The sequence below is a fragment of the Cherax quadricarinatus genome, chromosome 72 (genome assembly GCF_038502225.1).
Source record: "Cherax quadricarinatus isolate ZL_2023a chromosome 72, ASM3850222v1, whole genome shotgun sequence".
Classification (NCBI taxonomy): Eukaryota; Metazoa; Arthropoda; class Malacostraca; order Decapoda; family Parastacidae; genus Cherax; species Cherax quadricarinatus.
In genome coordinates this window covers 6,204,292-6,228,727 of record NC_091363.1, presented here as the reverse complement: position 1 = coordinate 6,228,727, position 24,436 = coordinate 6,204,292, and the positions used below count along the sequence as shown (strand labels likewise).

Here is a 24,436-nt window from a genome sequence, read left to right as displayed (position 1 = left end):
CTTATCCTTCAACATTATTGCTACTCCTTCTTTAGCTCTAACTCTTTTTGAAACCCCTGACCTAATCCCATTTATTCCTCTCCACTGAAACTCTCCCACCCCCTTCAGCTTTGTTTCACTTAAAGCCAGGACATCCAGTTTCTTATTATTATTATAATAATCAAAAAGAAGCGCTAAGCCACAGGGGCTTGGCACTTACAAGCCTAGAAAAAACTGCCATCTTATGGAGTGGGAACTTCAATTAAGGTACCTTGATGCTGTGAAGGTCTTTTGATCCAAGGCATTTGAGCAACCCTTCTCTTCCTCAGTTCAAACTTGATTACCTCCCAGTTCCCCATGCACATTTGTAGCACCCTCATGTAAGTACAGTATAAGGTGTATTATTATATTTGGGGAATTACTAAACCCAAAGGTGTCATACAGAACCTGGGGAATATGAGGCAAGCAGAATCAATCCAAGGAGGGAAAGGACAGATTCAATTTCTTTGATCAAGAGTCCCTTACCTGCATCAAGGAGCCTTTCTTGAATGGATAATAATGCTAAAAAGAACAACTGATCAACATCTCTCTGAATAAAATCATCTACAAAGGAAAATGTTATCACCATGTAAGGAATGACATTCTTACCTGTAGATATGATGGCACACTATTAACAGCAGCTTCACCTTGTTCATTCAGTGTCGCTACCACCCCGGACAGGTATTGCCAGTTCTGTTGAAAATTAAATTTTATTAGATTATCACACTGACAGTGATATGAAAACTAACTTTCAGACAGTACTAAGTTTCTAAGTACATAATGCAATTAGGTGTTCTATGCATTAATTACCAATACTGTTAAAGGTACAAACTCGGCACCCAAGACCAAGATCATTCCAGTTTTTAGGCTTTCCCTTCAAGGAGGGAGGTGTCTTGAGCCAAGGAATTAGAACTGCTCTGCCCTTCCTTAGCTAAAACCCATTACTTTCCATTCCACAAGCATTGCACGATTTCTATGGGTCATACAGCTAGTGGGATTCCAAACATTTTATATTCACATGACATTTGTATACTATACTAAATGCATTAATTTGCACACATTGCATATTTACCTGGAGTTTACCTGGAGAGAGTACCGGGGGTCAACGCCCCCGTGGCCCGGTCTGTGACCAGGCCTTCTGGTGGATCAGAGCCTGATCAACCAGGCTGTTGCTGATGGCTGCACGCAAACCAACGTACGAGCCACAGCCCGGCTGGTCAGGAACCGACTTTAGGTGCTTGTCCAGTGCCAGCATATAAACTCATTTTTAAAATCTAACTGTGCCAGGTTATCCAGACACCATAATATCTCTACTTTTAGCACTGGATGCTTTTTTATATTAAGTTTTTCCACACAATTTTAAAAAGATAGTCACATTCCCAGAACATACATATTCTTCTTCTTTCAACGTACCAGCCGTATCCCACCGAGGCAGGGTGGCCCAAAAGAAAAAACTAAAGTTTCTCCTTTTAAATTTAGTAATATATACAGGAGAAGGGGTTACTAGCCCCTTTCTCCCAGCATTTTAGTCGCCTCTTACGACACGCATGGCTTACAAAGGAAGAATTCTGTTCCACTTCCCCATGGAGATAAGAGGAAATAAACAAGAACAAGAATTAGAAAGAAAATAGGAAAATAGAAGAAAACCCAGAGGGGTGGGTGGGTGTGTGTGTGTGTGTGTGTGTGTGTGTGTGTGTATTATATTATATAATATATATATATATATATATATATATATATATATATATAATATATATATATATATATACACATATATATATATATATATATATATATATATATATACATATATACATATATATATATATATACATATATATACATATACATATATACATATACATATATACATATATACATATATACATATATACATATATACATACATACATACATACATACATACATACATACATACATACATACATACATACATACATACATACATACATACATACATACATATACAGTGGACCCCCGGTTAACGAACTTTTTTCATTCCAGTAGTATGTTCAGGTGCCAGTACTGACCGAATTTTTTCCCATAAGGAATATTGTGAAGTAGATTAGTCCATTTCAGACCCCCAAACATACACGTACAAATGCACTTACATAAATACACTTACATAATTGGTCGCATTTGGAGGTGATCGTTAAGCGGGGGTCCACTGTATATATGCTTGTACACGTATGTGTAGTGTAGTGTGACCTAAGTGTAAGAAGAAGTAGCAAGACGTACCTGTAATCTTGCATATTTATGAGAGAAAAGACACCAGCAATCCTACCATCATGTAAAACAATTACAGGCTTTCATTTTATGCTCACTTGGCAGGACGGTAGTACCTCCCTGGGTGGTTGCTGTCTACCAACCTACTACCTACAACATACATATATATATATGAATTGTGAAAAGGACTGTGTCAAGGACTACTTCCCAAGAAACTCTGGCTGTTGTCTACCCACTTGCTATATAATGGTGAACCAGCTGGTGGTCCAAGCTTCAAGATGGCTTAAGACTGATACTATTATACAGTTTCAAGACTAGCTTTTTTTTTTCTTTTTTTTTTGTCTCTCTCTCTCAGTTTCATAGATAATGAAATATTTACACGGGTGATTTTTGCATTAACAGACCTGGTAGAAACAAAACGAGCAAAAACTGGGATATCAATGGGGCCTGTACAGAGTATGGGAAAGGTGACTATGATGAAAATGGGTACATAGAAACTAAAGTGACACTTAGTAAAAATAATACTGTACAGTACAATCTATTAACATTAAGGGAACAAAATACAGAGACTTACTATATAGCCTCCAATTTTCAAAGTACAATTAACCATTAAACAGTGGCATCTTTTTATAATTTTTAAGCAGAATTGTACACAGCAGAGATGGCAATGGCAAAAACAAAGGCAACAAAATACTATATGGAAACATTTCATCAAACATGATGTGTCATGTATTCATGTGAACACCTTTTCTTTTACTACTACTATTATATCTTGCTCGTTTCCTTTCTCTGCATTTGTCATTGAAACATGAGTAAACTGTAAGCATGAAAAGACCAGCAGCAATGCATCATCACCTGGTACATTTGTATATGAAAGCTTTTATTGGTACAGTGTATAAATAATTTACTGAAATTTTCTTAGGCTCAAATTCTTCAAGAGGCTTGTTTAAGTTTCTTTCCACACATTTTCAAGAACACAAAAATGTTGGCAATTTAGACGACACTAGCAATGGGCGTTTCACATTCCAGACTAAAGATAATTCTTATGCACTAGAGCAATGCTAATAAAATGATCTGGAACACAACATGTGCCACTGTACTGAAGACTCATTAATTGCTACATCCTACACCACAGACCAAAGGGCTGGCAAATACATCTCAACTCTGGTATACATGATATTGCAGTATGCTGCTTCTTGGCTTCCATGGAACACAGCAATTACACGACCTTGCACCTCCATCTGACCATCACCAGTGGCTTGCATTCTCCACTATATATACTGTGTCTTCTCTGTCTCTTGTATCATTTGGAGTGACCAAGATCCATGGACCAAAACATACAACAAAAATGTCCGTAGAGTATGCACTTGTGTCCTTTCGTCCCTACTGTCAGTATCAACATAACTTGTCTTAGTAGATACAACGCTCTGGCACTAGTTTTTTATTTTAGCTAAATGTGATTCTTACATTTTTCCGTTATTTTCCAGTGCACTGAAGAATCCTTAACCCCTTAAAAAAGCTTTTGTCAATCAAATTTAATGGTTTCTGAAAGCTGTTATGATAGCTGCAGTCAGTACTCCACTGCCATTATTTCAATGAAGAGCTACATATTCAATTACAGGTGGGCCCTGCTTTACAGCATTTCGCATTACGGCATTTCACTAATGCAGCAGTTTTCAATTATTCAGATTTCCTACAATAAATATGTTCACCACTTACTATAAGATACAGACAAAATATTTTGAAGTAAATGTGTGTACTGTATATACATTTATTTTAGGTCTAACTCTTGTTCATTTAATATATGATAGTGTAAACATGTTACCAGGCTTTTATATGCATATAAATGTGAAAAAGGCTACGTTTCATTTTATAGCAATTTTCGCTTTATAACAATAGCCTGGAACCTAACCTGCTGTATAAGTGAGGCCCATCTGTTCAGTACTATGGAGAATTGATTTTTTGTTCATATTGTGCTAAATTAGCAGCCTTATGATGAAACATTTAAGAACAAAAATATCTAGCAAGTATCTACATTTTTTTTTTTCAACAAGTCGGCCATCTCCCACCTAGGCAGGGTGACCCAAAAAGAAAGAAAATCCCCAAAATGAAAATACTTTCATCATCATTCAACACTTTCACCTCATACAATCACTGTTTTTGCAGAGGTGCCCAGATATAACAGTTTAAAAGCTTGTATAAAGATACAATATAAAAAGTTACCTGAAATAATATAATAAACTCCCTCTAGAATATAATATCAGGGCCCCAATTATATACATACAGTGGACTCTCAGTTAACAATACCATCAGATACCGATACGTTTTTGCATCAAAATATTGGCTCGGCTAACGATAAACTCAGTTAAGAACATTTGTCCAGAACGTGTCCGCGTGGCCCGAGCCACCCGGCAACTCCATGTACAGCCAGTTGAATTTCCCTTCTTCAACGATTAAGGACATTTGTACAATGTGGACAAAGGTGCAAGCCTTTATAGATGAACATCACCCTGATACAGCTCTTGCAAGCCATGCTGGTGACTTTTACAATGACAATGTTGTGTCCCATTTTAAGGAAATCTTAAAGACACGCCAGAAACAGAGCTCTGGAGAGATTTTTGGTGTGACGGGGGTCCAGTGACACTCAAGCTGGTCCTAGTGGCATTAAAAAACAAAGGGAGGTAACCCCAGAAAAGGACTTGCTACCTAAAGTCCTCATGGAAGGAGATTCCCCTTCCAAACAATAATACACCTCCATCCTCTCCGCTCCCATCTCATCACTAAGTCTTCAATAAAGGCAAGTGTCATTTTATGAATTATTAATGTATTTATTCTGCATGTCTCATTGTTTTCTGTGTACGAAAATGTGTACTTCGTGTGAAAATTTTTTTTTTTTAATACTTTTGGCTGTCTAGAAAAGATTAATTGTATTTCTATTATTTCTTATGGGGAAAATTAATTCGGATAATGATAAAATCGGTTAAGGACAAGCTCTCTGGAACGGATTAATATCGTTAACCGAGGGTCCACTGTACTGTCCTATTACACATCCCTCCAAACTGCCAATATCCCAAAACTCCTCTTTAAAGTGTAGGCATTGTACTTCCCATTTCCAGAACTCAAGTCCAGCTATATAAAAATAACCCTGAATCCCTTCACTAAATATTACCCTGCTCACACTCCAACAGCTTGTTAGGTCCCAAAAACCATTCATCTCCACTCACTCCTCTAACACACTCGTGCACGCTTGCTGGAAGTCCAAGCCCCTCACTCGCAAAACCTCCTTTACCCCCTCCCTCCAACCTTCACCCAGCCTTCCTTCCCCTACAGATTTATACTCTCCATGTCATTCTACTTTGATCCATTCTCTCTAAATGATCAAACCACCTCAACAACTCCTCTTCAGCCCTCTGACTAATACTTTTGTTAACTCCACACCTCCTAATTTCCACACTTCGAATTCTCTGCATAATATTTACACCACACATGCCCTTAGACGGGACACCTCAACTACCTCCAACCGCATCTTCACTGCAGCATTCACAACCATATAAGTGTGTTGGTACCACTATACTTTCATACATTCCCTTCTTTGCCTCCATTGATAAAATTTTGTGTCTCCACATATACCTCAATGCACCACTCACCTTTTTTTCCTCATCAATTCTATGGTTAACCTCATCCTTCATAAACCTATCCGTTGACACCAACTCCCAAATACGTATCTGAAAACTTTACTTCTTCCATACTCCTTCTCTCCAATATGATATCCAATTTTTCTTTATCTAAATCATTTGACACCCTCATCACCTTACTCTTATCTATGTTCACTTTCAACTTTCTACCTTTACACACACCCTCCCAAACTCGTCCACTAACCTTTGCAACTTTTCTTTAGAATCACCCATAAGCACAGTATCAGCAAAAAGTAACTGTCAACTCCCATTTTGTATTCGATTCCCTATAATTTAATCCCACCTCTCTCCCCAACACCCTAGCATTTACTTCTTTTACAACCCCCCATCTATAAATATATTAAACAACCATGGTGACATTACACATACCTGTCTAAGACCTACTTTTACCAGGAAGTAGTCTCCCTCTCTTCTACACACCCTAACCTGAGCCTATCCTCATAAAAACTCTTTACAGCATTTAGTAACTTACTACCTATTCCATATACTTGCAACATCTGCCACATTGCTCCTCTATCCACTATCATATGCCTTTTCTAAATCCATAAATGTAATGAAAACTTCCCTACCTTTATCTAAATACTGTTCACATATATGCTTCAATGTAACTTGATCTACACATCCCCTACCCACTCTAAAGTCTCCTTGCTCATCTGCAATCCTACTCTATCTTACCTCTAATTCTTTCAATAATAACCCTGCTGTACACTTTTCTTATGTTCATACTCGGTAAACTTATTCCCATATAATTTTTACAGTCTCTTTTGTCCCCCTTCCCTTTATATAACGGAACTATACACGCTCTCTGCCAATCCCAAGGTACCTTCCCCTCTTCCATGCATTTATTAAACAAAAATACCAACCGCTCCAACACTATATACCCTCACTACAAAACCATGAATATGTTTAGAGATTACAAAGAATTCTATTAATATTTTAAGTCGATGCTAAATTAATTTTGTAAAGTTTCTAAAATATAATTTTTCTACATTAGGTTGCAATAATACTCAAGTAATGTAAGAAAAATGTGTATTAATGTAAATTTATGTCTCTGATAAAATATATGCATACATACAAGTTAACAAAATCTTTGGTAAGTATTTTATGAGAAAACATGACAATACCAAATACCATTACACAACAATTAAGGGTGAGAGGCTACAGGTCAATGCAGATCTTTACTATCATTTACACTAGCATTTTTATTTATATAATATATATATATATATATATATAATATATATATATACACATACATGTGTATATATATATATATATACACACATACATGTGTATATATATATATATATATATATATATTATTTTTTTTTTATTCATATATATGAATAAAAAAAGAAATATATTATATATATATATATATATATATATATATATATATATATATATATATATATATATATATATATATATATATATATATATATATATTTATTTATTTTTGCCCCACACACTACAAAAAACTTGGCCAAAATTCACACAAATTTCAATAAAGGTACATATATAAGCACACACAAACAGGTACATAATTAGAAACACTCCCACTGAAGGAAGGCTGAAAGCATTTAAAACTGCCCTTCTTGGCTGATAAGAAAAGAAAATGTAAACATACATCATGAAATGATAGATTTCTTAGCACCACTGGGGAGACCAAGAGACTACAGCTGTAAACCGAGGAAAACTGCTGCCAAAAAATCCTAAGGTGTTCCCACAAAATCAGTGCCTGCCCTAAATATTTTAATACAAATGACTTTCCAGAAGAAATGAAAAACTACATGAATATGAATGAACAGAAGGATGGACAAGAGGCTCAAACTGTGGTCCAAAAGTTTAATGTTTACATACAAAATTTTAAACAAGTAATGACTAAAGCCTCATAACTACACATGAATAAATTGAGAATTTTTTTTAAAAATAATAAATGATGGGATTCTAGCATAATGGCAATAGAAGATTGTCATAAGAGGCCTCATCCTGAATGCAGATTGTTTGAGAACATTAAAAGAATTGGACAGAGGAATGTAGGAGTTATCAAAGGCAAAGGATTATCACTGGAAGATTACGTGAAGTAAATTGTCAGATACTACTGAAATCCTCTCCATATATTGTTAGGTTTTAACCCTGACAAATAAGCCTACTCAAGTATTAATCAAAAGATAACTTGTTCAGTGATGCCAGCACTATGGCAGGGCAAGGCAAAACTAAAGCACGTACAAGTCTGTAGAAAATGGCTGCATGGCATGCCACAGTTGCAGTGACTGCTGGCTTGCAGGTGCTGAACTACTGTCAGGATAAATCTACCAATAAAATTGCTGATCAGGACAATTAAATTGGGTATGGACAGCAGGAGGAAAATAATGGATAAGCAAGTTACTGAAGATCTTTTTTACAAAGAGCTCAAGAAGACTCAAGCTAAAAAAAATTATAAGGGAGTGAAAAGCAAATATAGGATCTCTCGCTGTATCTAAACTAAAGGAACAATCTAAATAGGTAGAAAAGCAAGGCAGACTGGCAATATTGGTAGATACACTACAATTTGCAGAAAGTTAAGGAAACCATAATTAAACAAACATGAGGAAAGGAGGGGGGAAGAAAAAAGGAGCAAGTCAATGAGAGACAGAAGAGAAATACTGTCTCCAGTAAATGAAAAAACTGGACAACCAAATCTAAGTTTGTGCAAAACAAAATGTGTAAGACAAGATGTATGTACAATGAATCAAGTATGATGAGTCACCAACTTCAAGGAGGAAATTTAAGAGATGCAACAATGATACAGATACAGAAAGAGACTTAAGATAATACAGGTTGGAGTCCTCAACATCATGTCAAAATGAAGTCCATTAAAGTAGCCGAATAAGTCAAGAAGTTACTTCTAAAGATATATGTATAGTATCGACATTACACACACACACACACACACACACACACACACACACACACACACACACACACACACACACACACACACACAAGATACTGTAACACCAAGGATTTTTAAAGAGTGATGAAAAACTTTCATTCTGCTCTGGCTAAGTTTTGCGATACCTTCAGGTGGTAGTCAACTGATCAACAAATGAAAAATGGGAAGTATTGTACTGATGAAAAAAAATGATAGGAAAGCATTTTTCTAACACTGGAAAAAGAAGCCATCAAACTTGTGTGACACTGACTGGTACATTTGGAGAAAGTTTAAAAACTATAGTAATCTCAATGTTAGATAACTTTTAGGTAAAGTATGCTTTAATTTATCCATAGAAATGCATATAGGACATTACTTGCAGGACTCGCATTCTGGAAATACATTTCATAACATAGTTATGATAAGTACTGTATTGATGGAACATATTTAACATTAGTAAGAATCTGCAAAATGAATAATACTAATTTAAGTATGACCATAATTTTTAAAGCAGAAAAGATCACTGCACTGTCAATAGCCTCCATAAGATTAACAAATGACATTTTTATTTTACATACTAAAGTACTAGATGCCATGCAAGGCAAAATGCTGCAGCTCATTTTTTTTTTATTATTATACCACTACCAGTGAGGTGACCACCAACTTCTAGTTACTATCTAAGGCTGTGGCTGTCTTGTATACTTTTAACATTTTTTTTTTTCTAGATACTACTGCTTGATCATGTACTGCATGATCAAACAAAATTTCTCCATGTAATATCCCATTTGTGCAATTATGCAGAAGTGTGCAAATACAAATCAGAAATATAGTATATATAATGCTACAATTTACACAATTAGTCTCGGCAAATACTTTAAGTAAACAGGGTACATTATGAAGCTGCACATCATATGCCTGACAATAGCATTACCCTATAACTATTGGCTTATAATACTGTATAAAAAAAAAATTTAATACAGTATTATATTCTTTATAGTGGACCCTTGAATTTAGTCCTGCCTTTTCTGTATGCAAAACTATTTTTATCTATAAAATGTATTTTTTGTTAATATTTCCCATAGGAAATAATGTAAATCCAATTAAACCATTCCAGACACCCAAAAATATTAACAAAAAATTACATTTTATAGATAATAAAAATAGTTTTGCATACAGAAAAGGCAGGACTAAATTCGAGGGTCCACTGTATATGGTACAGTAATGTATTATGCTTGTACAAGGCATTCACAGCAGAAAAAAAATAAGTGCAAAATTCAAACAATACAGAAAAAAACATTAAATTTTTGCTACTTCTGCAGACTTATCTCTGGCTGTGAGTATAACTTACAGTTGCAGAAAATAAATACATATTCCCACAAACTTTAAGGAAGTGATATGTTCACTAACCCGGATTTTGGCAGTGCTGGCACTTTTTAATTTCTGCCATTCAATGCTTTATATACAGCATTTTTTGTGAGAAGCCAACTTTCTCTCTCAAAAAGTAATAATGAACTTTTTTGTATATGCCACATTTGGCAGGAACTTGGTCATCAGGTCAGCTAAAGTGAATGAATTAACATTTGAGAAGTCTGACATGCTAGATAAATGAATAGGAGCAGCAGGCACGTACCCACGGCATTGCAAAAAAAATCTGTGAAATTACGAACTCTCTAAACTTTATACTCTAATATTGTATTTCCTCATTATTCATCAGAACTACATACTCCAAGTCATGGATGGTGAATTTGCAGACAGAGAACTTGTATTTTAATGGGAAAAAAGGGAAGGGGAAGATTTGTATTTTGAACCACACTCAGTAAATGTAGTACAGTATTTTGGGTAATTTGCTGCACATACAGTGGACCCCCGGTTAACGATATTTTTTTCACTCCAGGTGCCAGTACTGACCGAATTTGTTCCCATAAGAAATATTGTGAAGTAGATTAGTCCATTTCAGACCCCCAAACATACACGTACAAACGCACTTACATAAATACACTTACATAATTGGTCGCATTCGGAGGTAATCGTTATGCGGGGGTCCACTGTACAAGGCATTTAACAGGTATACTGTATAATAATTACACGAGTAGACGATTATTGTATGCAACGCAATTCTGAAAGCCAAGCTTTTAGGTCATAGCACAAAACTGTACAAGAGTTCCAGAATTGAGAGCCAAGCTCACAGATAATGCCACAATACTGTATACAAGTTGCAGATCCCTAGCCCAGCAGTAAATAACAGGTAATAAAATACGTATACAACTCACAGGGATAAGGAAATTCTTAAATACGTAAACTCATGGATGCTGAGGGAATACAGTACATTACTATACAGAAAGAAAAGACTCCTGTACACTGGCAAGTGATATGTATACAGTTAATTACACTGGATATCTGTATGCATAAGGGCACTGAACCCAAAACTGGTGTTGTGCTGACAATGCAATGTGCTCTCAAAAATGGCTCTCTCTTATTTATACTACTTTAAAAAATAAACATTTAGTGGCTTTAACTACTGTTTTAGAAAACCTACCAGTGCCTGGGTTTTTAAGTTCAACAAAGGAATAATAAATATATAGTGAGCGGCTACAGGTTGATACTAACCCTCAGCTCTTTCATCATTGTTCCACACCAGTGTGGTACTTTTTGAACATTACAATAACTATAAACTAGTACATAATAAACATTACTGCAGTTTAAGTCAACTATCCTTTAAAAAAGTGTACCCACATTACTTCTTAAATTAATACTACTTGTATTGGTTTGGTGCTATTAGTGATCTGTTTATTTAGCTACACTAACAGTATGTGGTGATTATTAATTTTAATTTACCTTCTCATTAACCAATTTTATTTTTTTTCCCTAAGCCTATATTTTGCTTTATCCTTGTTCATTCCACACACACACAAGCAGAAAGACTTGTTTCTAAGTGCCAACAAATGACATTTGATTCATCTACACAAGTGTGTGTGTATAATATATATATATATATATATATATATATATATATATATATATATATATCACACACACACACACAGTAGTGGAGGCAGGATCCATACATAGCTTTAAGCAGAGGTACGACAAAGCTCATGGTTCAGGGAGAGTGACCTAGTGGCGACCAGTGAAGAGGCGGGGCCAGGAGCTTGGACTCGACCCCTGCAACCTCAACTAGGCGAGTACAACTAGGCGAGTGTGTACACAGCCACACACACAGCCCCACACACACACACACACACACACACACACACACACACACACACACACACACACAGCCACACACACACACACACACACACACACAGCCACACACACACACACACACAGCCACACACACACACACACACACACAGCCACACACACACACACACACAGCCACACACACAGCCACACACACACACACAGCCACACACACACACACACACACAGCCACACACACACACACACAGCTGTTTGACAAAGATTTACATAAGTAACACAAAGGTATTTAAAGTGTTGGAAGACAAAGTATCAAAGGTTTAGATAAGACAATGTAGAAAACTAGGAAAACCTGTGGCAGCTCTTAACTGGGGTATGTGAATGTGACAGAGAATCACAAGGTAAGGCAATGTCAGCTCTTAATTGATAAACTGATAACTGCATAATGTTCTGTAAACTAATGAAAGCAAGACAAACGAGTGTGGAGACAAAGGGACCAGTATCCAACAATATAATGAATGTAGGCAATGATTCCTGACAGGAATACAGTGTGATATCAAGCATAGCAAGTAAAAAGTCCAGACACATGGACTATTTTTTGTTACCCAAAAATAAAGGGAAGTTCTAATCAGTTTTTATGTACAAAGAGGTAGACATAAAACCAAGAACTTCTGTTTAAGCATCAGAACTTGGAACCAACACAGACCACAGCCAGAAAAGTGCTAAACAACTACAAATTAAGGAGGGAAGTAGAAAGCCAATTAGAGTTGGATGTAGTAGTTTAAGTAAATGGTGAATTAGATCTAGAGAGAATGTCAGTAAAGGATCAGACAAGACTGAAAATGGTTACTGTACCTAAAAATTACAACATTTTCATGGATAAACACAATCAACAAACAGTTATACAGGCAAAACTCACTAATATGACAGGTTAGGTTCCAGACTGCTGCTGTAAAGTGAATATCACCTTAAAGAGTATCACAGCCTTTTTTTTTTCTCCACTTGCCAGTGCATATAAAAGCCTAAAAATATGTCTACACTATCATATACTAAGTGCACAATAGCACTAGGGCTTAAAAAAAAAAAAAAAAAAAAAATTCGAAATTACTAAAAACCAGCCAATCAACAAGGCAAGCACCAAAATAAACAGCACTAATACAGCAATGAGGAGTGCTGTATTAGTGAAGTGTAACAAAGAGAGCACCATATTAAAGAGATGTCTGTACAGCATCTGGGGAACAGGGCGGAGTTGATCAGATTCAATTTAAGGAAAGGAAGTACGAGTACAAGTCCAATTCCTTAGATCAAGGGCCCCCTCACTGACATCAAGTAACAGCCACTAAAGGGAATTACAATTTTAGAACAGGATGTATGGAGAAAATTCAACATTCTCCAAGAGCTTCACAGCCAATCAAGAGTCAGTACCAGAGATGAAAATGAAAAAATCACATGGAACCTGCAAATATTATAACAAAACCTTGTAATTTTAAGGCTCTTGAAGACACTACTACATATACATCAAAGTCAAAGACAGACTTATCATCACCATGAACAGCAAGAAAATCCTGTGCAAGTCACTTGTCCAGATCTTACACAAACCACTAGATAAAAATAATTTCCAAACACCTGAAGATGGTAAATTTAGTTCCAATATTGAGGAAAGCCAAGACAGGATACTCTAAATTACAGACCAAAATATTTAAAGACAGAAGAATGGGGATAAACCATGAAAGGGAAGATAGGCAAATAAGGATTAGGAACCTGAGGAAGGCAAGCAGGGGCAAGAATTTTATTTTTTAGGATTTGTCCTACAATATATGTACTACTAACTTTATGTACATGGTTTAAGAAATTTATCTTTATACATTAATTGTAGTTACTATATATCTAGAGGCAGAACCAGAATATTTACAATGGGAGGCTTAGGGGTGGCTATCTGGATGGATGGGGTGGCTAGGAGACTTGTTTTGAAACAGCATTATTATTACAACTATTTGGTATCTACGGGAATTCTAGAGAACTGAAGCCTAACCCCTCCTAGCTACCCCCCCCCCCCTTTAGGCACCACTGAGAATATTTACTACAAAAATATGTTTGAACGTATCTACAGTAATAAAGAAGATACAAGTACAGTAGAACCTCGACTTACAAGTGTCCCAACGTAAGAGTTTTTCGAGATATGAGCCATCACTTGGTCAATTTTTTGCTCCGAGTTACAAGCCAACATCTGAGTTACAAGCCAACATCTGAGTTACAAGCGAGCTTCTCCAACTTTCCCCTCAACCCACACATCATTTCTTTATCTATGATTTCATGCTTTACTTCCATGGACATCCTCTTTCTTCTCAGCACTGTCCTTTGCACTTACTTTTAGGACCCATGGCTAGAAAAAAAAATTGGCAAAATAATTGCACAAAATGCAAGCAAACACGAGAGAAATGCTTCCACAGCGAGGTAAACGTGCACTGAGTTGGCGGTGTTATGAAGGTCCTCATTAATTATTATTATTATTATTATTATTATTATTAATTTAGGGAACTGGAGCACAGATCCAATTCCCTAGATCAAGAGCCCCTCACCAGTCAAGGAACCTTGATGCTGGCGAGGGGCTCTTGATCTAAGGAATTTGATCTGTGCTCCAGTTCCCTAAATTATTTATAATAACAATAACAATAATAATAATAATAATAAGCGAGTTTCAGAAAATCGCCACTAGGTGGCACAGCGAACACCACATCATCAGCTGAGATGTGCGTGTGTTTATGTTGTTTACCTGGAGAGAGTTCCGGGGGTCAACGCCCCCGCGGCCCAGTCTGTGACCAGGCCTCCTGGTGGATCAGAGCCTGATCAACCAGGCTGTTGCTGCTGGCTGCACGCAAACCAACGTACGAGCCACAGCCCGGCTGGTCAGGAACCGACTTTAGGTGCTTGTCCAGTGCCAGCTTGAAGACTGCCAGGGGTCTGTTGGTAATCCCCCTTATGTATGCTGGGAGGCAGTTGAACAGTCTCGGGCCCCTGACACTTATTGTATGGTCTCTTAACGTGCTAGTGACACCCCTGCTTTTCATTGGGGGGATGTTGCATCGTCTGCCAAGTCTTTTGCTTTCGTAGTGAGTGATTTTCGTGTGCAAGTTCGGTACTAGTCCCTCTAGGATTTTCCAGGTGTATATAATCATGTATCTCTCCTGCCTGCGTTCCAGGGAATACAGGTTCAGGAACCTCAAGTGCTCCCAGTAATTGAGGTGTTTTATCTCCGTTATGAGCGCCGTGAAGGTTCTCTGTACATTTTCTAGGTCAGCAATTTCACCTGCCTTGAAAGGTGCTGTTAGTGTGCAGCAATATTCCAGCCTAGATAGAACAAGTGACCTGAAGAGTGTCATCATGGGCTTGGCCTCCCTAGTTTTGAAGGTTCTCATTATCCATCCTGTCATTTTTCTAGCAGATGCGATTGATACAATGTTATGGTCCTTGAAGGCGAGATCCTCCGACATGATCACTCCCATGTCTTCGACGTTGGTGTTTCGCTCTATTTTGTGGCCAGAATTTGTTTTGTACTCTGATGAAAATTTAATTTCCTCGTGTTTACCATATCTGAGTAATTGAAATTTCTCATCGTTTAACTTCATATTGTTTTCTGCAGCCCACTGAAAGATTTGGTTGATGTCCGCCTGGAGCCTTGCAGTGTCTGCAATGGAAGACACTGTCATGCAGATTCAGGTGTCATCTGCAAATGAAGACACGGTGCTGTGGAAACATTTCTCATATTATTGCCATATTTCTTTTTTCTAACCATGGGTCCTAAGAAAGTGCAAAGGACAGTGCTAAGAAGAAAAAGAGGATGATGTCCATGGAATTACAGCATGAAATCGTAGATAAACAAGCAAGGGAGCATTTCTGCTCCCAGGTAAGTGTGTATGTACAATTTATACACATAACTAGTTGATTTCTTTACATCTCTATTATGTCTTTATACAATGTTTCTTATTTATAAATGCATTGTTTCAGTGTTTTCCTTATGAAACTAGTGATCTAGTGCAGTTAGCCTCACAAACTACATTTTCTCTTATAATTAGACCTCTGAAGGGGAAGCATGGTCAGTGCGGGAGCGGCAATGGCCGCCACTGCCCCTCACATGACATTTTATTCAATCTAGAGTATATATTGTTTCTATGTTATTTATGTTGTTTATTATGTCATATTAGATGAACTATAATTTTTTTTTTTATTATCACACTGGCCGATTCCCACCAAGGCAGGGTGGCCCGAAAAAGAAAAACTTTCACCATCATTCACTCCATCACTGTCTTGCCAGAAGGGTGCTTTACACTACAGTTTTTAAACTGCAACATTAACACCCCTCCTTCAGAGTGCAGGCACTGTACTTCCCATCTCCAGGACTCAAGTCCGGCCTGCCGGTTTCCCTGAACCCCTTCATAAATGTTACTTTGCTCACACTCCAACAGCACGTCAAGTATTAAAAACCATTTGTCTCCATTCACTCTCAAACCCGCTCACGCATGCCTGCTGGAAGTCCAAGCCCCTCGCACACAAAACCTCCTTTACCCCCTCCCTCCAACCTTTCCTAGGTCGACCCCTACCCCGCCTTCCTTCCACTACAGACTGATACACTCTTGAAGTCACTTTGTTTCGCTCCATTCTCTCTACATGTCCGAACCACCTCAACAACCCTTCTTGTTGAGGTGGTTCGGACATGTAGAGAGAATGGAGCGAAACAGATGAACTGTGATAGATAAATAAGCTGTAGAGTTGATATTAGCGTCATACTGAAGTATTCTGTCTTGCCTCCCGAGAGCAGGAATTCCACTAGAATGGATTAGTGGCATTTCAATTAATTTAAACTAGGAAAATTGATTTGATATACGAGCAAATTGAGTTACGAACTAGGTCACGGAACTGATTAAACTCGCAAGTCGAGGTTCCACTGTACGTGCATTTGCATAGCACTTAACCTGATGTTCAATGATACTTTAAGCAAAAGAACTCTTAATTGGCCTTCTTTAATGCACAATTGTGATTATCATTCCTATTTACCAGTCTGTATACCAAGATTAACTGCTTGTTTAAGTATTTAGACAATTTTTTATGTAATTAATACAAGAAACTAATTCAAATAAAATTATTAACTAAGAAATTTATTTTCCTTAAAAATATTTTAATCTTAATCTATTGGCTAATTATTTCTTATTTCAGTGGCCATCTTTTATAAGATGAATGTTTTAGACAGCCTTTTTAATTATGATTCGCTTTTGTCATCAGCCCCTGATATTGTACAGGTTACCTCCCAAACAAAGAATTTTTATTGCTTTTTTTTTTTTTTTCTCTCAACAAGTCGGCCATCTCCCACCGTCTCCAAAAAGGCACAATACCATGACTGGAACAATACACAAATAACCCACACACAGGAGAGACAGAAGCTTATGGTGACATTTCAGTCCACCTTGGATCATTTACAGAGTCACCAGTGTGACTTGTGAATGATCCAAGACAGATCCAAAACACTGTCATAAGCTTCTGTCTCTCCTAAGTGCAGGTTATTTGTGTATCACTATACCAACTTAGCTTAGATTTGCAGGATCCTAGGAACAATCTGTTAATTTAGAAGACTAACTATATAGGTGATAGGGGAAGAGAGAAAAGAGGGAGAAGGAAGGAGAAAGAACAGCTATGCTCTCCATCCTACACTTATGACAAGCATGATTACTAACACACATCTGTGTGTGAACACAACTGTTACACAAAAATGTTTCTTTAATGCAGGGTACTGTACTCTATTATTCTTTAAACAGTACAAAATTAGTCATTAAAAATGGAGAAAGAGGAACTAATACACACTAGTATACAATGGCCAGCCATCTACTAGGTTAGCAACTCAAGACCTGATAACATGTACCCTCTCCATTTGAATCTCATTTTGGTATCAAAACTAAAATTACACATTCTATTAATTCTGATAAATATAGAAAAACAATACCATAAAGTGGAACTGGAAATATCATTAACACCCTCCTCTTTCCCTTTTGCTCCCTTTAATTAAAAAACAAAGAATCACTGAATTTTAAGCTATAATTTACATTCCTATATTTTTTTAGCATCATGAACTTTTTCCATTTAATTTTTCCAGAATTCAATCTAAGCAAAGTATAGTTCTACAGATCCAGTAAAACTGGAATTTGTCACTTTGGGAGCAGTAATACTGCAAACATTCTTTTTAAGTACATACAGCAATTTACTCTAATGTTTAATTGAAGATTGTTGAAGTCAGTTCATGATGCTTTAGAGACGTGGGAGGTGTATAATTAGTGGGTCAGACATGCATTGTTGAATTATTATTACGTGACTTCTATTGGTCTGACAAAATAGACATTTCAGCAAGGCTTAGGAACTAAGGATGCTGGAAAATTGGCATTGTACCTGTACAACATTGCAGTTGAATAATTCAAAATGAAAACATGAGGTAATGAAACATCAAAAGATATTTGGGGAGAAAGCACACTTTCACAAATCTGCTGTTATAACTCAAAATAAGGACAAAAGACAGTTGAAACAATGAGAAAAACGACCAATTTCTGAACATGAGAATTCCCAATATTTTAAAGGCACTTTGCAGTCACAGAAATATAAGATTTCTAAGAAAAGTTAAAAGTAAAAGTTATAATCAAAATATTGATGAAGCTCTAAAGTTTAAGATACAAGTTAGAAAATAAAGTTGACAATGAACAAAACTTTAGTTTTGTCTGCAACTGAATGCAACTAAGTTGCAAGTGTCCCACAGAGATGGAATGTAAGATTCAATAAGAACTATTGTAAAATGGCCATAACCGAAATGTTGATGAAATATGCTCTGTACTCATAAGACTACTAAACCCAAAAGGGTCATTCAATATTACACTTAAATATCAAATTGCAAATTTGAGTCATGAGTTTATGAATATGACTGGATGTACCACTTAAAAATCACTGATGAATAATATGAAAGAATATTTTGCTAATACTTTTTTACCATCATAAAATACTAGAAACATTTACAGAAAGAAAATTATTGCTTTATCACGATTCAAATAACGCTGCAATACAGTATTACAAAAACCTAACAAACAAAACTAAATACAAAATGAAACACCCTATGTCAGGTCACAAATATTTTTAACAATGCAGGAATCTTCTGCACAGTTTATATCATTCTTCAACTAAAAAATTTTCTGCACTGCTAATCTGTGTTGTTTTGACTAATACTCTTTACTAATGAAAACTTAAGTCTTAAAAGTCACTGGAAGAGCTAGTACAGTACTGAACTTTTAATACAACTAAAGTAAGTTGATTAGTAAGATTAGGATTAGTTGGTATGAAGCTAGCAGCACTGCACCTTCTTGAATACTATAGGTGTCTGTTTCACCACTTGGGACCAGTTGTCAGGGGTGAGGCGACTTAAGGGAGAAGAAGCACATTGGACAAGGAAGGCTCGAGTGTAGCAGCGGCGAGCAGGAACAGCAGGAAGAGGGTCCACCACAGCCTCGAGCATGGGACTAGTGGTACCAGGAGTGGAGGGCCCCGCATCGTCCCCATCTGAGGAAGAGCCACGGTCGTCATCAGCTATAGTTACTGAACTGGCCCAGTCCATGCTAAGTTTGTATATTCTGTCATTTATTAAAAGGTAAACAGTTGTTGTATCACGAGCTGCAATAACTTGCAACAAGAGAGCAAGTATTATGAATCAGGTTTCAACTATTTCCCCCCAAGTCAATTTTTCAAAATCTTTGTGAATTATAACAGATTCTTATTTTTCTCATTTTCATTTCTAAAACAAGGAAAAAAATTTTTCTAGCTAATAAATTTTTGATATTTAGTTTTAGTGTCATCTCACTTGTATTATGAAATTAAAAATGAAATGCAGCATGATAATTAATTTTAGAATTTCATTTAAAAAATGTGAAAATTACCACATCAACCTGATAATATGAATGGCTAATTGTACTTAAATCGTAATTAATCTCTTTATGGTAATTCTAAACAAATAATCTCTAACATTTCTTACGTACATATATCCAAGTTAGAAAATTTTAAAACTCGTCGATATAGCTCATCATATACGACAAGATAAACAATGAAGGAACATGTGTTCCAAACAAATTTCACGAACATTATCGAGCTGCTTTTCACTTCGCATCAAAATAATGTGAAGCATGCAGCTTTATGCTAATTGTTAACGCAACTACGCAAACTTTTCTTTTGCTACCCCAGGGTTTCATTTAATGGGGCCTTGACATGTCCCTCCACTCCAGGTTATTTATATACAATAATACACATGGGAAAACTACATTACAATCAACTAAGTGGGTGTTAGTTAAAAAGAAAATCACACTATTAATAACATTGAGGTTAATTAAAGGTGCTGATAAATTAAGGTCTGACATTCAAAATCACACAAAACATTGAACAGCTTGCAGATAATCTATTCCAGAGGTTACACTTGCAAAAATAGCATCATGTATCAGTACAATAGATGTAAATATCTGAAACATGACAAATGGCAATGCAGGTCTGTATAACCCATGTCTAATTCTTAAGTAGTCTAAGCATTTGGATTAGTCTGCCCAAAATGCATTGCATACTATAAGCTTTCTTTTGTCTCTTCCCATCTCCAGGACTCGAGTCCTGGAGATGGGAAGTACAGTGTCTGCACTCTGAAGGAGGAGTGTTAATGTTGCAGTTTTATAAACTGTAGTGTTAAGCACCCCTCTGGCAAGACAGTGATGAAGTGAATAATGATGAAAGTTTTTCTTTTTCGGGCCACCCTGCCTTGGTGGGAATTGGCCGATGTACTAATAAAATAATAAAAAAAAAATTTACTTTTTATACTACATAAAGAAAAATTTGTATGCATTTGTACATGGTTTTAGATCTTTTTGTAATACAGTGGAACCTTGGTTTTCGTATGCCCTAGTCTGTATATAAAACTATAGTTATTCTTTATAAAATCTATTTTTTGTTAATATTCCCCATAAGAAATAATGTAAATCCAATTAATCCATTCCAGACACCCAAAAATATTAACAATACATACATTTTATAGAGAATAACTATAGTTTTACATACAGACTAGGGCATACAAAAACCGAGGTTCCACTGTATAACAAAAACAAGTAATGCCTAGCATAAAAGTTTCATTTCATTGATCAGTTAATTATAGTGCTAGAGTGGGCCCAAGAGGCAGTGCCCTAGACCAACCATCAGGTAAAGAAGAAACACTACAATCTAGAAATCTACATTGTAAACAAAGTTTTAGTTTATAGCTAAACCTAATTTAACCCTTACGAGTAACAAGCAATTTTCTTTAAATAAAGACTCAACTGACAAAAATTTTAAACAGTGTAAACTCACATATAGACATGATTCTACTAACTCAAATCTACAAAAGAATGCAAGATGTGGGAATACTTCAGTCTACACCTTCACAGCAACTTAAAATTCAAAAACACAAAAAAGGCAAGGTTGACTCAAAGAAAACACATTCATCATCATTCATTCCAGTGATGTCTTTCCAAAAGCGAGTTGATAGCACAATTTGGAGTACCCTCAGACTAACAGTCCTACTCATACATACAAGACAATCAATACAAATACTATTAACCCAGCCCTGTAACTATTCAATGTTCCACATAGTGAACTTTACCTGAATGCACATGAAAAGTACAGGCAAAAGCTGTACTCAGTGCCAACAAGAACATAATAGTATTCAATATCAGATCATTAAGTAAACACTATGATGACCTCCTTGCACTTCTTAACCCTTTCAGGGTCCAGAGGCCAAATTTCAAAGTGTGCACCAGTATCCAAGAATTTTCAAAAAATAATTTTCTTATTCTTTCTTATGAAATGGTACAGAATCTTTTTCTGAAAGTAATAAAACAAAGTACAAAATTTGATGGAAAACTGACGAAATTATGCTCTCGGAAATTTTGATGTGTCAGCAATATTTACACAGTGGCGATTTTGCCGACTTTGACTCCCAAATGAAATCCATTTTGATTTTTTATTCACATAATGAATTTTTATTCAAACCAAAAAAATAGAAGATTTACTGTTATGCAATATTGTAATAATTGTATAAATAACATCACCACATTTGTGAATGTATATTAGACCCACCAGCTGGCGTGTATTAGATGTGTGAAGTCATTTGCTTACTCTTGAACATCGGCAAAAATTTAACATTTCCTCTACTTTGAGCTCAGTTTCAAGCCATTTCCAGTACTAAAACCAATCAAAATCACCTCTATTTCTGTAACATATCTCCCATTAAATCAAATGAGACAAAGAAATCGCAAATACAAGCATAAAAAGCATACGAAAAAACACTGCAAATTCGCCGCTTTAATCGAAAATTACGGTCTCAGTTTTTTTTTGCTCATTATGCACTGTGAGCTGCAGGATTTGTTTTATGTGGTGCACACATACCATAGACGTATTCTCTCATATCTAGGCCCAAATTTACCACTCACAGCTTATCAGTGATCTGAGCTCATGGAGTAGATCTACGGCTTGGACCCTCAACATAAAGCCGTAGATCTATGGCACAGACCCTGAAAGGGTTAATTACTTAAATGTTAACATATCCTTTATCATTCTCACTGAAACGTGGCTCAAACATGATTTAACAGACATCCTTGTCTTACCTGGTTACATAGTCATACAGAACTGCAGGTCTGATCAATCACATGGTGGTATTGCTATCTACTACTCTAATGAACTAAAATGAATATGGTGAATATATACTGCATTTGCAAAATTCACATCCAAAAACCTAAAAAAACACCAGAGCAGTTGGAGCAGTCTACAGACTACCTCACACTAATACTTACACATTTAGTGACAACTTAAGAAACACCACCTGCTACTTGCTTGTGACTAATATAAACCTCATTCAAGCAACTGATCCCCAAACAGCCGATTTCACAAACACTGAGCTGCTGCTTGCTACTACCATCTATAACTATACCAACAAGAATCACAAAGAAGTGCCTCACTACTTGATCATATCTGGACCAATACTATATCCCTACTAAAAACAGGCATAATCACAGACAACACAACACTATGGACCACCATCCAACTTTTCTCATAACCAACTTAGGTAGATTGCCTCAGGATACAATCAAGATCTCTTTTCGACTACGTGACGAGTCATCAGTAAATAATTTTATTACTGCCTTATGTAACACTGACTGGCTGGGTGAGATAGCAGACAGCTACGATATTGACGTGTCAAAATATTCTTACACAAAACCCATAACTTCTATAATAGACAATATCCAATGAAAACAAAGCAGATCTCAGCAGACTAAACAGCCCCTGGCTTACAAAAAGTATACTTAAATTCATCTATAAAAATCTTCTATATATGAAAAAATTCAGACAGGGCCTAATAACAAAAGAACTAAACTATACACCTCAATATTTACTAATCTAATACGGAAGTCCAAACAAATGTATTATGTCAACAGATTTAATGAAATAAAAGGTGGGAGACGGCCGACTTGTTGGGGGAAAAAAAAAAAAATGATAAAGACCTGGAAAACTGAAATTTTAGGCTCTAGAAAACTGTCTAGAAACAGATTAATTTATCGAAACCTGATAAACCCCCCACGGCCTACAGACACTGCAAACAAACTTAATGTCTTCTTTTCTACTATAGGATCTAAACAAGCAAAATTCCAAAAGCAAATATGTACACAGCCGCAAGACTACCTCACTGGTAATTACCCACATACAAACTATATATATTTATAGCACCAACAAATCCTACTGAAGTCTTGCTAATAATTATATCATTAAAAAACAAGGCAGGAGACCTAAATAACTTGCCACAAATCATGTATAAAAAAGCAGCTCATGTGCTGTTCCCCATTATTGAAACTTTAGTAAATCTGTGGTATCTTCAACTTTCCCATCCATACTCAAAATTGCAAGGGCTACCCTGATCCTCATAGGAGGCAATCCAACTGAACTGAATAACCAAGAGCAGAACTTTGTGATTAATGTAATACAAAAATGTTATATATATCCTTTTGCAACCTGCCTATCCAGCTTCTATCCATTTTTCTAATATTACATCCGATTAGTTGTTAAAACTCTTATTTGGCGACACACAAGTTATATTGGTGCACATATTCTGATTAAGGGACTGCATTCATGGTATACTGTGTATCCTTTCCTTCCTTACCTTTGCATAATTAGGTTTAGAGTCACAGTAAGATTCACCTCAATGCCAACAGTGCTCGTCATTAAAGTACACTGACCCCCTCTAAAACCACAACCACAAAACAGGTCATCTATTGTA

At 36.2% G+C, this 24,436-nt stretch overlaps 1 protein-coding gene across 9 annotated transcripts in view; it reads right to left on the bottom strand.

Annotated features, from left to right (window-relative positions):
* mxt (Eukaryotic translation initiation factor mextil) overlaps positions 1-24,436 on the bottom strand; it is a 95,232-nt gene that overhangs the window by 8,288 nt on the left and 62,508 nt on the right. For 8 of the 9 annotated variants that reach the window (XM_053795063.2, XM_053795070.2, XM_053795066.2 and 5 more), the window contains 2 exons: positions 19,463-19,662; positions 628-711 (listed from right to left, as the gene is read on the bottom strand). In XM_053795063.2, coding sequence (XP_053651038.1) covers positions 628-711; positions 19,463-19,662 — 284 coding nt within the window. The remainder of the gene's footprint in view (positions 1-627; positions 712-19,462; positions 19,663-24,436) is intronic. The other variant, XM_053795071.2, reaches the window with a different exon arrangement.